This window comes from Pezoporus wallicus, unplaced genomic scaffold (genome assembly GCF_028554395.1).
Source record: "Pezoporus wallicus isolate ANWC-B61680 ecotype Strahan unplaced genomic scaffold, APGP_CSIRO_Pwel_v1 contig_1851, whole genome shotgun sequence".
Taxonomy (NCBI): Eukaryota; Metazoa; Chordata; class Aves; order Psittaciformes; family Psittacidae; genus Pezoporus; species Pezoporus wallicus.
The window spans coordinates 884,261-901,257 of NW_026635653.1; the positions used below are offsets into that span (position 1 = coordinate 884,261).

At 37.2% G+C, this 16,997-nt stretch overlaps 1 protein-coding gene across 5 annotated transcripts in view; it reads right to left on the minus strand.

The window, feature by feature from the left end:
• MYO16 (myosin XVI) overlaps positions 1-16,997 on the minus strand; it is a 388,271-nt gene that overhangs the window by 40,070 nt on the left and 331,204 nt on the right. For all 5 annotated transcript variants that reach the window (XM_057397231.1, XM_057397226.1, XM_057397227.1 and 2 more), the window contains 2 exons: positions 5,882-5,978; positions 714-960 (listed from right to left, as the gene is read on the minus strand). In XM_057397231.1, coding sequence (XP_057253214.1) covers positions 714-960; positions 5,882-5,978 — 344 coding nt within the window. The remainder of the gene's footprint in view (positions 1-713; positions 961-5,881; positions 5,979-16,997) is intronic.

The window sequence follows — 16,997 nt, forward strand, 5'->3', positions numbered from 1 at the left end:
GCTCTGGTTGAAAATGAAGTTTCTATGGAAAAATAAACATTTATATGTCCAGCAAGGTGTAGACACTTTCCTGCTGTAGACACACACCTATTGACTGCAAATACTACCTCTGCCTGTTCAGCTGTCTGAGAGAAGAGAGGTCAGGGACTCAGTTCCTGAAGAAAGGTTCTCCAGTATTTACTGGATTTGTAAAATGGGCACTTTTGAAAATTCTGATGGGAGTTAAACAAAAACATTTGCCTATTTTTAAATAAAATTGAAGAATCCTCCTCACAATCTACCGAGTTTGATGCGAAAGCAGGAATTCTTAATCTGGATTTCATCGTATTTTAATGCCTTTCTAGTTGTTTTTTGTGATCTTCTCCAATGTTAGTATTTTGAGTATTTTTAATTTGGTTTGATGAAAGTTTAACTGTGGTCTATTTATCGTAGAATTAAAAAATATTTATGCAAAAAAAAAATGCCTCAGAGACCTCAATAAGTTCCTGTAAAGCTCAGTGTCCTCTGAATAGGATATCAGAGGTGTCCTTACGTTTCTAGACTTGATTACCTAACATACAGAAAAAATCGGGTCTAACGTTGATTTGGGCAGAGTGTATGCTTGAGAATCCTTTTGTAATTCCTCAGTTGCTAGGACTTCCTAAGCAGGGGAGGAAATCACTAAAACTGAAGAAACACTTTAATTCTTCACAGTAGATGTTTTGTCATCTTACCTTTTGTGACCTTCTTCTGGTCTGTTTCTGGCCTCTAACTTTTCCCTGTGGTAAGCAGTGTTCATCTCATTGCGGAGCCGGTCATTTTCTCGAGCAATGTCAGAAGCATTTTGAATAACCAAGGCATCGTATGTTTTCAATCCCATATCCTCAGCATTCTGTAAGAAGCTGTTGACTGAGGTGACCTCTTGCTGTTTGATGCTCATCCTCTGTAACAATTGCTGGCGAGCTAGAAATCCTCTTACGACTGCCATAAGAGAAGGAGAAAATATGGACTAATGAAAGACAACTAATTAACTGGTGAATAACTAAATATTATTGTTGGTTCTGCTGTAAACATAAGCAGATCAAGTTTACCCAACATCTTACACAAAAAATTAAAGAAATGAGATGGCATATAAACAACACACTAAAATGTCACTCTCTGTTTTCTAGTGTCAGTGCTAAACCAAAAGTATTGACAGCAAATTAATTCATAAACTTGAGCTATCACAACTCAAAATGTTTACTTTCATTGAATATTATTTTTATTACATTACAGCTGGAAATCTAATGTATGCTACAGATTGTGAAAGCATACATTTACATTACAAAGTTCAAAAGAGCATTCATTTCAAAATAAAACCCAGAAAAAATGATAGTTGTTTTGAATGCAGCAGGAACTAGATTACCATTTGCTTTTTGTCAGCTTAAAAAAAAAATGCTTTAAATATTTCAGTGTACCTAAAATCAATCAAAACTAAAACTGACACAAGAATTTTTAGTTTGACTTAAAACTAGAAAATTGAAAAAACTAAAAAAACTGAAAAATGCAGACATGATGTGACAGTTACATTTGAGAAATTTGCATTAAATTAATCCAGTTGTTTTTGGAAAGGAGAAAGGAAGTGAGTTTTTGCTGAAAGGAAGTGTTGCTCACTTCCTTTCAGCAAAAACAACTGAATTAATTTAATGCAAATTTTTCAAATGTAACTGTCACATCATGTCTGCATTTTTCAGTTTAAAATTTTCATCTGTATTGCATCAGTTTTATGCATCTATTAGGCCTGGTTTTCACACTCTTTGTCAGCCCTATGTTTGGAGAAGATTTTGGCATATCTATTTCCTGTATCTTTTTTTACTACTTCCCAAGTATGTACATTCATTACAACAAATTCTACCCAACCTAAGTACCACCTAATCCCCTGAATTTTCAGAAGTACCCAGATGATCAGAAACACAAGGCACAGGGACCTGTGTAGCCACAATAAACTTGGTGCCAATTTAATCACTTTTCCTGCAACAGGTGGTTTTGTAGTCTCCTGAGTGTACACTTTGGCTCAGAAGGCAGAAGTACACTAACTAAAGGTGGTTTATTTTGTGTGTGTGTGCTTTTTTTTTTTTTTTTGTACGTTCAACAAGATCCTGACACTTTTTAGATCTTGAATCATTGCTGTATGCTTCACAGGGAAGTAGCTGTTTTAGAATTATTCACCTGTTGCCTGAAATATTGCTGATTTTCAGTACACCAACTTACATGCAACAAACCAAGTCAAACTTTATCATTGCTTATTATGGTTGAAGAAGTTGGCAGGCAATAGCCTGTATAAGAAGTTCCTTTGAGTTAGGGGGAAAATACTGAAAATGTGAATATTAAGATCGTAAGTTTAAAAAAGGCTAAAATGAATTAGGTCTTTTAACAATGTAATTAAGTTAAAGTGTTAGGGACACTGCAGAACAACATTAAATTATGAGAGAGAGTCAATCTGAATTAATCTAAAAGAAAAATGTAAAAGGAGAAAGATACAGTTAGTCTTCTGTGAATGTAAATTGTTACTGAATAAAATATACAGCTAAAACAAGAGAGAAACGTCCTCTGTTTAGATATTTAAAAGAAGGTATTTTTTAGAGATGCTCAGTGATGAAATGTAAGAAAGGTTAATATACTAATACTGCTCCTATACAAAATTCACTGGGCTTGAAAACATTCAAGATCAAGTACTTTGAGATTATTCATACTGGACAACTTTGAATGGACAACATTTTTATAATCACAGCCAACCATGCCATTTTCAATCATTTTCAATCCTTTGAGTTACATTCTATAAAATCTGCCTTCTTTAAACCCCAAAATATTAAATGTACTTCCCCAATTCAGTTGAAAAGGAAATTAATAGTACAGTTATTTATTGACAATTCTATGAGTATTCACAATGGATATACATGTTACTGAGTCTGAATTCATAATGTTGTTATTGCAAAGGAAATGAATACATGCATAGAACATTACCAGAGCTCACTGCTCACAAATACAAAAAATTTAGAAGAGCTTAATGATCAAAAATTGCTCCTCCACTTCTAGCATTTTTCTTTAAACTTATCTGCTGCAGAGGGTATTTGTCAAATGGTTAAGCATCAAATCCTCCATGACTTTGAAAAAAAGCCTGGATTTTGAAGTAACATTTTCACAAGTGTGTGCTTTTACCATGACACACACACACAAAAAAAAAATTAAAAAATATTGGTAACACCACCAAGGTTGGTTAGGAAAAGGAAATACAGAGGTCAGTTCTCTGGTAGTACTGTTAGCAGGCATGAACGATGCAGAGTAGCCTGCTAGGATGGTTCAGTAAAATGATACCCAGTGCAGCTAGCTGTCACCTATTCTGAACTATGCACTTTTACCAAAATTGAGATGTTTTGAAGAAACATACAACAAAATTTTGGCAGGGAAGGTTGGCAGACAGACCCCCCCATCTTGTTTTGCACACATTTTCATGAACCGACTATCTCATGTTTCATTAGAAGGTGGATATTTCCCCACATTTCCTTCTCTATGAGAACATTTGAAAGATTTTCTCTTCAGTTCAACACAGAACAAAACCCCAATTTCATAATCCCCCAAAACTGCTGTGAAATGAACTTGTAATCTCCTAGACTTTACTGCTCAGTTTCTTCTACTTCTGTATGGATACTAATATTTTCTTTTGAACTTGCTCTTCATTTATGTAGATCCAAAATAATTCTCATTTATGCAAATTGAAATAATTGAGGTTAGCACCCCCAGTGAAGAGAAATATCTACTTATTTACAGTTCATCTAAGGATAAGGATCAGAATAATCAAATTCAAGTAGACCATGGATGTGGGTTATGTGATAAATGTATTAACTATTGTATATGAAATGTATTAAAATTAATTCCTAATCTACATGAACTCTCATGGAAGAACTTTAGCATGATGGACTTTCTTATAGCTACAAAAATTTTTCTCACTAATTCAATAAGGTCATAAATTCCCATATATAGTTTTCATTAAGGTAAAAAAAAAAATGACAAAACTCACAGATCCATTTTTAAATAAAAATTGTTAATACATATGATTTCATTTTAGTTTGATCCCTTTCTTTCCCTTTGTAAGTAAGCTTGCAGGTTAACAGAAAAAGACCTATCTGTTTTGTTTTGTTTTTTTTTTTCCAAATTTATGGAAATGCTGAAGGGATTGATAGTTAAGACTGAAGTAAAAACAGCTTAAAAGAATTTTGGGCAAGACCTGTTTTTTCTTTAAGTTCTTACATGGATACATATTACATTTTAAGCCTGATAGAGAACTTATTGACTGGACTGGTTATTAGTCGATATGCTATAAAGAGAGACAAAGCTTCCAAAGTCCTTTGGTTGCAAAGGATAAAAATGATAGGATAAAAATGTGGATATGCGGCAGGACAGATACCATTACTCATTAAGCCTCACCAGCCCAGCGTAAAAGTCTATGGATCCCAATTTTAGGACTATACGAGAACAATGCACAGGTACTCTAGCCTATTCCCAACTTGCCAGAGAACTTTGGCATGCTAATTCTGCAAGTTTACAATTGTACCTATTTACAAAGGGGAGTTTATTTCATGAGCTAATGTCATTAAATGGATATCTAGCTACTCCTTATTTATGCAAGTTCCTGATTTTTTCAGTCTATAAAAAACAGGCAGATGAGCCATAGCTTAAAAAAACACTGAACACAGTTTTGATGAAAATTACTTTTTAAGAGAGCTTAACTAAAGAGGGCTAGAAGTAAAAGCAAAGGAAATACTTTTTCAAGGAGCCAAGAAGACCTACCATCTTCACTCTTTAGGCAGGGTTTGGCAGATATATGTTCTCTTACGTATGCAAAACACATCTGAGGATGTTTTACATTCTGGTGTAGGCTTATATTAAAGCTCTCTGCATGCAAATTGGACTCTAAAAGTTGAATATTTCTTGATAAGAAAGGAAAGAGGATAAATCACTATTGATTTTCTAAATGTGTGAATACAATAGGCACAAGTTGCACACTCAGATGAACTGTGACCTGTGTTAACTGTCACTCTCCACATTAATTCCTGCAGTGCTTCTATTTTGATTTTGCTTGCTTCAAGTTTTTTCTTGGTTTCCTCTTCTTCATTATAAGCTCATAGTGAAGAGCTTACAGTCAAAATGAAAGGGGCTTATATATTCTTGTCTGCAATATAATGTATATGACTAAAAAACCCACCAAGTCTTTGTCTTTTTAATTTCCTTCAAAAAGGTGATAATGGGAATTGTTACAGGCATCAGCCAATTAGATAAATAACGCACTATGTGAAGGAAGCTTCTTCAAACAAAGCAATATTCACATTTTCAGCAGTTGAATTTTTGATAGAAAATGTAACAGAAGTAACAGCAAATCAGGAGGCAGTGGACTCTTAAAATGTGCCAAAAAGTTTAAATTATTGAATTATTAATTAATTATTAATTAATTATTGAATTATCAATTAATTGTAAATCATTTGACTATTATCTTTGTATTCACTGTCAACATATTGAGCACACTGTAATTTTTTATTATTTTTATGCTATATGATTTGCAACAAAAGTTAAAGGTGATATAGATGCTTCAAAAATCAATGAGCATACCTGAAATATTCAAGATCCCCTAAGCTTTAATTATGGGCAACAGTTTGTCATAAAAGTATATTTGACAGACAGAAAGTGCAAGCATCACCAATGTTAGTATCATCTCAAAAAAATCTGTGTAAGTAGTTAGCTGGAAATATGCCTGTAGAGAAACGTATAAAAGCCAACAACTATTCAAGAATATTTTTTTGTGTGTTATGCAATATTCTGCTCAGTGTACAAAGCGACAGATGAGGAATTCTCACTCTGTAATTGTTACCTTTTTGGCAGGTTATAATTTTCTTCTGAAGCTGAAGGCACAAATCGTTGAGATGGTCAGCATGCCAGTACTTAAGAAACACCTTTCGGACTCCTATCTAGAATACAAACAGCAGGGCAATCTTCACCATCACGAAAAAAGGCCAAAACAATGACAGGTAAATAACTACAGTACATATACAATTCAGCTAAAGGTTGAGATGAGATCTGCAATTCAAGAACAGCAGAATGCTAATACTTGCATAGAGAGGTACTTGGTTGAGTGAAAGATGTATTTGGAAAGGATGAGCAGATTGTCAGACAGTCTCTCTTCAGTTCCAAAACCATCTAAAACAAACACTACAATCTTCAGGTTGGAAAAAAGTGCATTGTGAATGTAGTTATGCTAAAGTGTTAGACAACATAATAGGAAATAAGCTTTAGCTTTTATAAAACAGGGGGATGTGGGCAAGGAAAAATGTGAAAAGCCATAAACCCATGTGTAACAGAAAATGATTACAGAGAGCTGCCATCTGTGGAACAGCAAGAATTTAGCCCAAGTTGGAGGATGGGAGAACCTCACTGCCATTAGTAAGAATGATTCGTAACGTCCAGTAAAATTATCAAGTTCCCAGCCTAGTTCCCAGCCTTGCCTGGTGAAGCTGTGCCTCTGGTCTCTTTTTAGAATCAAGCTTAAGAACTCAGAGACAGAGGGACTCATTTGTGAAAAATAATTTCCTAAGTATCTGACTGAGGTTTTGAGCTTATTCTAGTACTGACTAGCTGCTTGGTTTAGCTCATCTAGTTTTTCAGGGACTTAATTACAATCATTAGATGCTCTTCCCCTTAGAAAAAAATAGTTAGTTAGAACAAAAGAAAACACCTTCCTTTTGATAGCTTCTGAACATGCTGGAACAGTCCTTAAAAATTCTTTTCTGTGTAATCCTCAAAAGCATTCCTTTCTAATAGCCTTAAAAAAACCCCAAACCACACAAAATCTACTTAGAAATAAAAGGACCAGTATCAGAGCACTGTGCTATCCAATGAAGATTATGATTTCTGTCTTGCTATTAATTTTGTATGGCTAATAGGGAAACTGATTAATTAATACAAGTCTGGCTAAAATTGCAGAAACTGGTTCCAACTCTTTGTTTATCTACAGGTCACAAGCTCATTCTCTTATTGCACCATTCAGCTCCGCTGTTGTATTTTTAGGATAGATCTGGGAGACCAGTACAGGCAGGAACATTTGCACACCTTTTCAACTAACCGTTTTTAATTCCAACACTACTGTTACACGTACATCACTGATAGTGATGAACTACAGAAAGCCAGAACATATACATCATCTCTAAACTCCATTAACAACATTCAGAAATGACTGGGGCACATTTCTGTCCCTTGGTTCCCCTTCACTCTACTCTAGAGGGAAACTACTTTAAACTAAATGTTTTGAAAAGCCTAATTCTGATGATTTCCAATTTTTAAATTTACATTAATTTGAGGCAATCTTACTGATATCTCATTGTGCTTTTATACTCTTCTTACGGATATACATTCATCCTCATCTTCTTGAGCAGTGACATCCAACAACAGTTTTCACTTTTCTTCCTGTGCTTTCAAAATTCCCTTTTTGTCTGGTTGTCTTAGCACTCTGACTTCCTTCTTCATTCATTATCTGTTCTGTAGTTTGCTTCTTTCACAGAGCTTGCTAAATTTCCTTAGGAATCTTTCCTTTTGTCCCCACTTCTTTTTATTTCAAAAGTTCTAAGAAAAAGAGGTCGACCACTTTTTTTTTCAGTTTAAATTTAATTGTCTTTTAGACATCTAATCCTGTATCACGAACAAGCAAACTTTCCATGTTTTCCCAGCAAAATGTGTCAGTTTTCTCCTCCCTTCCCAACAAGCATTCCATTTTCATGCCTTCAACATTTTTTTCTAGGACACCATGACTCAACCTTGACTCCTCCTAGCAGATCTACTCCGTCACTAAACTCTGCAAATTATAGAATCATAGAATCGTTAGGGTTGGAAAGGACCTTAAGATCATCTAGTTCCAACCCCCCTGCCGTGGTCCCCTCGTGGCCCTTCTCTGGACTTGTTCCAACAGTTCCATGTCCTTTTTATGTTGAGGACACCAGAACTGCACACAACACTCCAGGTGAGGTCTTGCAAGAGCAGAGGAGAGGGGCAGGATCACCTCTTTCGACCTGCTGGTCACACTCCTTTTGATGCAGCCCAGGATACGGTTGGCTTTCTGGCTGCAAGCGCACACTGAAGCCGGCTCATGTTCATTTTCTCATCAACCAACACCCCCAAGTCCTTCTCCGCAGGGCTGCTCTGAATCTCTTCTCTGCCCAACCTGCAGCTGTGCCTGGGATTGCTCTGACTGAGGTGTAGGACCTTGCACTTGTCATGGTTAAACCTCATGAGGTTGGCATCAGCCCACCTCACAAGTGTGTCAAGGTCCCTCTGGATGGCATTCCTTCCCTCCAGCCTATCAACTGAACCACACAGCTTGGTGTCATCGGCAAACTTGCTGAGGGCGCACTCAATCCCACTGTCCATGTCAGCGACAAAGATGTTAAACAAGACCGGTCACACCGATCCCTGAGGGACACCACTCGTTACTGATCTCCAGCTGGACATTGAGCCATTGACCACAACTCTGTAATAACTGCTCATCAAACAACTGTTTTTTCCATCCATCTTGTCAGAACACATATTGAACTTTTCTTACTACTGTCTTTGCCTACTAAACCCTCCATTTCTTGCTCACATCATCTTATTATTCTATAAGAATAAATGAATTATTATTCATATGGTTAACTGTAATTAAATTATCACGTAGTTATAATTAACATTTGCATCTGAGTAGTTCTCAGGCAACTACAGCCTAGATACAAATACTTAAAAATACTTTCTACCCTGTTTATGTTTTCTCTTTATACTCTGCTTTTCCTTTCCACAAACCCTCAACATCACTTTGAAGCCCTCTTTCCCTCCTCTGTTTCAGGACTATGCCAAATCATACATTTCTTCCTCATTTCTGCCTCTTTTCCACCATTCCTCAAACTGATTGTTTCTTCCCTTACTTCCTCACTGGAAGTCTCTAAAACATTTCCCTCTACTAGGGCAATATTATGGTACTCTGACAATAGAAAAGGGAAAGAAAAGTTACATTCTGAAATATTAAAAAAGCCCGGATTATTAGCAGTGCTCATGGCAAAATAAAGAACCCCATTCTTGATTAGTCTCATAATTAACACACTGGCTACATTTAGGCTATATTGCAAATGTGTAGCTTAACTAAACATTAAGTTGCAATTTATTTTGCAGTGTGCAGTCACAAAATCACAGTCAAGACAATTACTTAAGCTTATGGTTAGTTAAGCTACAAGTGTCTGGCACTATAGAATCACAAAGCTGGCTAGGGGACACGCAAAGCATTACTGCTCTTTTCTCCTGTCCTGCACCCTAGGAACAATAAAAATGGAGTTATAGTGGCATTGCTTATGCTATGAACTTCATTAGTAGTAGCCTGCTACAATTTTTTAAGGGAATGAAGGAACAGAAAATGTCAATACAAATTCATTTTTACTTTCAGATAAAAGCTATTTATAGATTTAACATCATATGTCAGGTCTATTGGGAACAGAGGTCTCAATAGGAACTGCTATAACCCATTTGATTATGTTAGTATGGCTGGAGATCTGTGTTGCTCAGTCTTTGAACTAAATCTGATACCCTCTAAAGCTGACGGAGTAAAAGCTGGTCTCACTGTCCTTTGTACAGTTCTAGTGTTCAGTGAAAACAATAATGCTGAAGAACATTAGAATTTCATATGTCAGATATCAAAACATATTTTTGAGGCTGCTACCTGTCTTCATTCTGGTCTTTTCTCTAATCACAAAATGTTTCCTGCTTGCCTAGAGGAAAAAAAAGGTTAAAATGTTCTTCCACTAAGGCACTCACTTTTCAGTACTTTCTGGACTACAAAGTGCTCTCATCTGAGTCTGAAATTTTAATGTCATTCAGACTCCTGTAGAAGTAAACCATCTGTGAATTACAGTCATAGTTATTTTAATTAGAAAGGCATTAGGGTTTTAAATGTTATTTTGCAAAATGACACATTTTTTAAAGATTAAGTAAAATTGTCATTGATGACTACCAAAGCTTCAATTACTGCTACAGGCCTCCTTTTTCTTCCTGGGAGGAAACAGAAAGGATGGGAGGGAGCTGTTCGTTCTCATCTTTTTTTTTTTTTTCTCCTTTTTCTCCCCCCCCCCTTCTTTTTTTTTTTTTACAGAAAAGGTGTAGGATGTAGAAGTACAGACATTCAAAACTATGGAATGTATGCTGAGATGGTGTGTAGGTGGCATGGAGGCAGTATTAGCTCATACTTAATAGGTGTCAAGGGAATCTGTAAGGCTGTTCTTTAGTTTAAAAAAGGCAATTTGTGGGAGTGCTGTGTGTTTCTGGCAGTACTTTCAAAATAGCTACCTACAAAAGACAGAGAACTATAATCTAATGATATTTTACACAATGACACACATTTTCACAGTGCATTAATGAAATGTAGGAAAAAGCCTTAAAACTATTGTAAAATGTGTCTTTTTGCAGTGTACATGTCTGCAAAAATATTATAACGACAAACACATTTACAGGGTACGGATCTCTTACAGGGACTGAAATGTTATTTTTAAAGGCTTACTCTCTCTGCTTTATTTGTTACCTTTTTTTTTTCACACATTTTAAGAGTCCTCCTTTGTCTCTCTCTGGCAAACCAGTGACCTTGCACCATGGTACATGCTGAATAAACTTTCAGTTTAGTATAGATTGTACGTAGACTCAATATAAAGTATCTGAGTAGTCCAGTATTCATGCAAATGGCATTAAGGATTTATGTAAGTGCTTGTCAGGCATTGGACTTTAGGGAGAAAAACTGTCATTCACAGTTTTGGGAAAGGGCATGAAAATAGTCGCTCCTTTTCCAAAAGCTGCATGAACCTCACGGCTCTTTTGACCTGTGAGGTGACAATAAGGACTGCCTTAGAGGAAAGGAAGTGATCACAAAATAGAAGATACATGTAAGAAATACTCAAGTGAAGGAAACCCCACCCCAGTTTTATCTTATGGGATCTCTGTACTTACTGGACCTATCATTTTAGTCTTTCAAAGTTCTAGAAATACACACAGCACCAAAAGAAACAATATGAAAGTGTCTGTCTGTGTGAACTGAGAAATACAGGCAACTGGCACGAGGGACAGCAATGACAAACAAAATAAACCCTGAGGTTAGGCAATTGGAAAACTAAACCCAGACAACAGATGAACACTGAGACCAAATAATAAGCAAAGTATCTAGGAAAGAAAATAAGGGAAGAAAACAATAGAAAAGTGTCAAGAGATATAAAGGGGAGAAAAGGGGAGGGAGAGAGATGGAATGCAGATATGAGAGATCTGCATGCAAAAGATATCAGAATGAAATAGTTTGTAAGACTCATAAGCAAGCCCTGAAAAGTGGATGGAGAAAGGGATAAATATATTCTATAGGCGAAAAAAAGATAGGAAGCAAAAATAGAGCTCTGTTTTTAAAGACTGAGAGCTTGTGAGCATTCTGAGGTCAAAGTGAACCATCCATCCCATTCTCTAGCCAAGAGGACAGGATGGACTTGGGCTGTGTGGCACAAAATAGTTGCTGAGAAAGACTGCAAGTGGTGGCTGGCCCAGGCCAGCCTTTTGGCAGTACTGGTGAGGTCTAAGCTCACTCTCTGGTGATTTCTGCTACTAACAAATTATTTCCAAAATATAATGGGATGATATAATGGGACAAAGATATAACAGGACAATATAAGTTTGCTGACATAATCCAAAGTATGAGGCAAATACAGACAGTGGTGTTTTGATCACTGTCCATTAGCCTGGAAAATCCTTCTGGGATTGCTGTTTGTTTGTTTGTTTGTTAAATGTGACCTTCATAATTTTAAAATTTCCTAAAAGAAAATTGACTCTTAAAATAAGTTATCCAAAACAAAGAGGAAATTGACTTCCAGCACAGTTAAAACTACTAAATGACTAATGAATAAATTGGCATACAATTTACGAGCACTCAAAATTTTCCTACTTGAGGGAAAAAATTAAGAATCCTTTATATATTACACTGCTTATAAAGTACTTAAGTACTTTATCATACCATGTACAAAGCAATTCCTATTTCAATACAGCATGACCACTTTCATTTTAAGCCAAAATAAACAGTTCTGTTTAAAAAACAAAAGTCTCTCTGAACTAAGCACACAACTTACATGTTTGATTTCATGTACTTCTGCTCATTTCTCTGATTTACTCATATTCCACTTATAACAGAATCACGGAATCCCACGGGTTGGAAGGGACCTCAAAAGATCATCTAGTCCAACCCTCCTGCAAGAGCAGGGTAACCTAGAGTACATCACACAGGAACTTGTCCAGGCAGGCCTTGAGTATATCCAATGTAGGAGACTTCACAACCCCCCTGGGCAACCTGTTCCAGTGCTCTGTCACTCTCACAGTAAAGAAATTTTTCCTGATGTTCACATGGAACCTCCTATGCTCCAGTTTACACCCATTGCCCCTTGTCCTGTCACTGGACATCACTGAAAAAAACCTAGCTCCATCATCCTGACACTCACCCTTTACATATTTGTAAACATTGATGAGGTCACCCCTCAGTCTCCTCTTCTCCAAGCTAAAGAGATCCAGCTCCCTCAGCCTCTCCTCATAAGGGAGATGTTCCACTCCCTTAATCACCTTTGTGGCTCTGCGCTGGACTCTCTCCAGCAGGTCCCTGTCCTTCTTGAACTGAGGGGCCCAGAACTGGACACAGCATTCCAGATGCGGTCTCACCAAGGCGGAGTAGAGGGGGAGGAGAACCTCTCTCGACCTACTAACCACACCCTTTCTAATGCACCATTGAACACCTTGGCCACAAGGGCACATTGCTGGCTCATGGTCATCCTCCTACCCACCAGGACCCCCAGGTCCCTTTCCCCTTCACTACTGTCCAGCAGGTCAGCCCCCAACCTGTACTGGTACATGGGGTTGTTCTTCCCCAGATGCAAGACTCTACACCTTCCCTTGTTGAATTTCATCAAGTTCCTCTCCGCCCAACTCTCCAGCCTGTCCAGGTCTTGCTGAATGGCAACACAGCCCTCTGGTGTGTCAGCCACTCCTCCCAGTTTAGTATCATCAGCGAACTTGCTGAGGGTACACTTAGTTCCCTCATCCAGGTTCTATAGTCTTCTATTTAATCATAAATATACTTTCCCCAAAAGAACTCTGGTATGCTAATATTGTATATTAATATATTGAAATAAAAAGAATACTTAAAAAAACAGCTGTATCAAATCCAGCAAATGAAACACCTGTAGATCAGTATATAAAATCTGGTTCTCTTTGTGACTGGTAAGAACTGTGGATCAGACTTCATTCTCTTTCTCCAGTTCTAGATGTGCTAGAAGAATTTAAAATCTCTAGATGGACTTCTGGGATTTCTTTTTACTGAGGGCTTATTCTCTGCTTTAACATTCTTTTGAGTGGAAGTTTAATAATACAGCTCCACACTGGCAAGGAACACTTCTCCAGAAACACTGCAGGCTCCTCAAACAACTTTAGAAGTCTCTGCAGTTGTACAAATGTGAACTGGCACTAACAGAGTATCTACGTCATGCAACCACCTGATGCTGCTTTGGAACTTCATAAAAACATTCTGACTGACTTGCCTGTACTGCTTATTTCATACCTGATGAGTTTTTTGTTCATCCCATTTAAACTTACTCCTTCCAAAATGAGTGACTTGTGCTCAGAATTCAAGGCTACTGATATAGATGGAATCATTGTGTATTCAAAGAAGCAGGCTAAAAACTGGAGAGAGAAACTAAGACACAGCTTTTATTAGACATTTTTAAGGATTGCTATTTTTTAACCAGACAAGCATATCTAGCAGCTAAAGGCTGAAAGATTCACTTTTAGTGAAGTTTGGACTTTGCAGTGCTTGTATTTAACAGCTGCACTATATAGCAAGTGCAAATTAAACTGATGTTTTGTTTTACTTCAGGTATAATACTAGTTGTTTGGATTTCAGCAAGCCCCATCTGAAGTAACTGAGAAGGGTTAATTGCAGGCCACTGACCTTAGTGAAACAAAATGTAAAGTTCCAAGTTTTGATGTGAAGGCTCACTAAGCTATGAGCTAACTCTCCTTTACTGAATTTATATTTGCAAGCTTAACAGTGTGAGGAATGATAATCCAAACAAATGAAAGTTTTCTTATGTCAGTAAAAAGAGCCAAGGACTGCTTGTGCCTTGTACTTCTCCCGAAGCATGATAATGTTTGCAAGCTAGTCATGCTATTGGGATTGCAGGTTTTGCTTATACATCACTGCATGATAATAAATGAACACAGCACTGAAAATGTGGGCTTCCTAATGTAAAGGCCTTCAGACGTTCTGGAGGGTAGGACATTCTTCTGCTTTACATGGAGCAGCCAGTGCTTCCACTCAGTTTAACTCTAAAGTTACTACATATCGTCTTGTTCCTTCTAACATTAATAGCAAAACTCACTGACTTCTCTCCAGGGGTTAACAAGGTCTATTATGTTCACTCTGTCTGGAGTCAGAATGGTTTGTTTTGATTTAGAAATCTTATTTTCTTTCACATTAGGTGTGCTTAAAAGTCAGAGCAAGTAGCTAAACTTGCCATGATCAAGTATGTATTTAAGCTGAAAGAACACCTTATCTAGGCTGCACACAGTTGGGATGCAAAAACTGCCTTTTGTCAGTAGCTCTGTGCTTTCATAATTTCTGCAGTTAAGCTAAATGCATGACTGAAACTTCACGGTATGCCAGCTTCAATGAAACAGCTTTTTTATTGTCCTTGTTCAGTTATCTCCAGCTCAGCTTACCCGAGGAACAGCAACATTTCATAAACCTATCAACTCTTCCCTAATAAATACTTTCTTCTCACACGGAAGCTGCTGAATCAACCACCAAACATTGGCTGATAGTGTTTGCTCTTGTGCTCTACTAAATGGTAGAAAATAAACCAAAATTGGATTCTGGTACTGGAACTTCTTTAGTTGTTCTCCATTTCTAAACAGACTGACTGCAGTGTTTACAAAAGAAAAAAAGAATTTGTTCTGTAAGTAGGCTCTGGGGCTTGTTGTTTTGTTGGTTAATAAAACACTCTCCAAACACAACTTACATGAGAAGGAAAAGTTGAATTGTCAAGCAGGAAATAAATACAAAGAAACAATTTTTTTAACTCACTGTCGTGCTCTCACTTCAGAACACAGATTTACTTTCCCCTCCCCCAAGGTGGTATCACCTTTCACAAAATGGGATGGTGGGGTACATTATCAGAAGGAAGTTAAATAAAGTATCATCCAGATTCACTCAGCTGTAAAGTCCAGATCTTTCATTTTCCCTCTCTGCTGGGGCATTTACTGGCAACCTCATTCTCTGATGATGACATGTAAGCAGGAGGCTGATTTCAGATGTGAGTTGCTTTCTCCTGAACTTCATCATTTTTGATGAGGCTATTTTGGCTATCTATTTTTTTTGTCAATTTATCTACCTGAATCTGCAAGAGCTCTTCAGGTAAGTGCAGGTAACAGTGTTGGGAAGACATTTTCTGACTTATTCATGAACCCCTGCATCAAATAGATATTCAGCTCCAGGAGTGACTCATTTGAAGTAGTTATGGCTGCCAACAGTGGCTGAATAAAATGGTTATATGTGTAACCCCTTGCTTCTTGGATGATTTTAGTGATGCACTACAGATGACTCTTTTCCTCTGGCTTCACTAGCTGACACCACCTTGGGCTCCTAATTCCTTTTTTCCTTTCTTCCCCCTCCTTCTCACTTTTAATTTTTTTTGAATTTTTTTTTTTTTCACAGTCCTGTGCTGTAAAAGCATTGGGGAGGGCACTCCTGACAACTGCAGATTGTATAAGCTTCCTCATTTAGATTGTTATTTAAAGTTCAACTTTCATGATTAGTCAAATGAATCAAAAAGATAATTGAGAGACAGCGATTATGTGACACATACATTAGTCATATTGTTGATAGTTGGATATATGGGTTTGTATTACCTACACAAAATGTGTCTATGTCAAGCTTGTATTCACTGGGCATTTGTCTTCAAGAAATTGGACCTAGAGTGAATTTTTTCCTAGATTTTTCTTTTATTATTATAATCTTCCCAACTGTTTGTCATAGCTCTCTTTGGCTTGAAAAAGGTCTAAAGAGAAGGTCACTCATTTTTTCAGACCCTGTTCATTTCAGCTTAGTCAGTTGCCATGTGCTGCTTATTCACTGTGTGACAACAGTGTATCTTTCACCCCCAAACCTTCCTATTCCGTTTAACTTACCAGTGTCTCATAAGAATTGTTTCTTTTTGGTTTGAAGAACAATGCATTATGCACTGATGTAGTTTTGCACACCTGACTTCTCCTGATGTTAATGAGATTCTGGAGTCAGAACCTCTCAAATGTGGTTGAGACCACAAGCTTCAGTCCTCTGCATGATGGAGGGATTCTGGTTTGTGATTTCCTTTTTACATTTTTTGTCTTTCAAGGTTTCAGGCTTGTTTTCAAACTCCAATCACTACAGAACCACTAGTCTTGAGCTGCAGGCTTTCACTGATAGCCAACTGCTTTTTTTCTCATGCTGTAACGCTGTTACTGGCTCCTGGGGAAAAAAACTCCACAGGCATCCTGCTCTGTGTTTTGTGACTGAAGCACAAGATGCAATTACTGTTACACAGCTTTTGCCCAATGCCACTTTTTTAGCACCACACAACTTCTAAAGCTTAGTGGTATTCACAGTTCCAGGTACTTGTAGTGAAAGTACAGCTTATAGATATTAATGATTATTTTTATAGGGAACCTTGTGAAAAGGAGGCAGAATATACCCCAGAGATGACTTAAGAAACCTGGGTAAGGAAAGCAAGTCTATCTTAATACTGCTATCTTTTTCAGGGTCCATCCTTTTGCTCTTTGCTATTGAGGGAGCGGGGCTACACATGGTTACTACTTCCTTTAGTGACTAAAAGAAGACTTAAATTTTGACCAAAGGGAAATCTTATGCATCCAAGTGC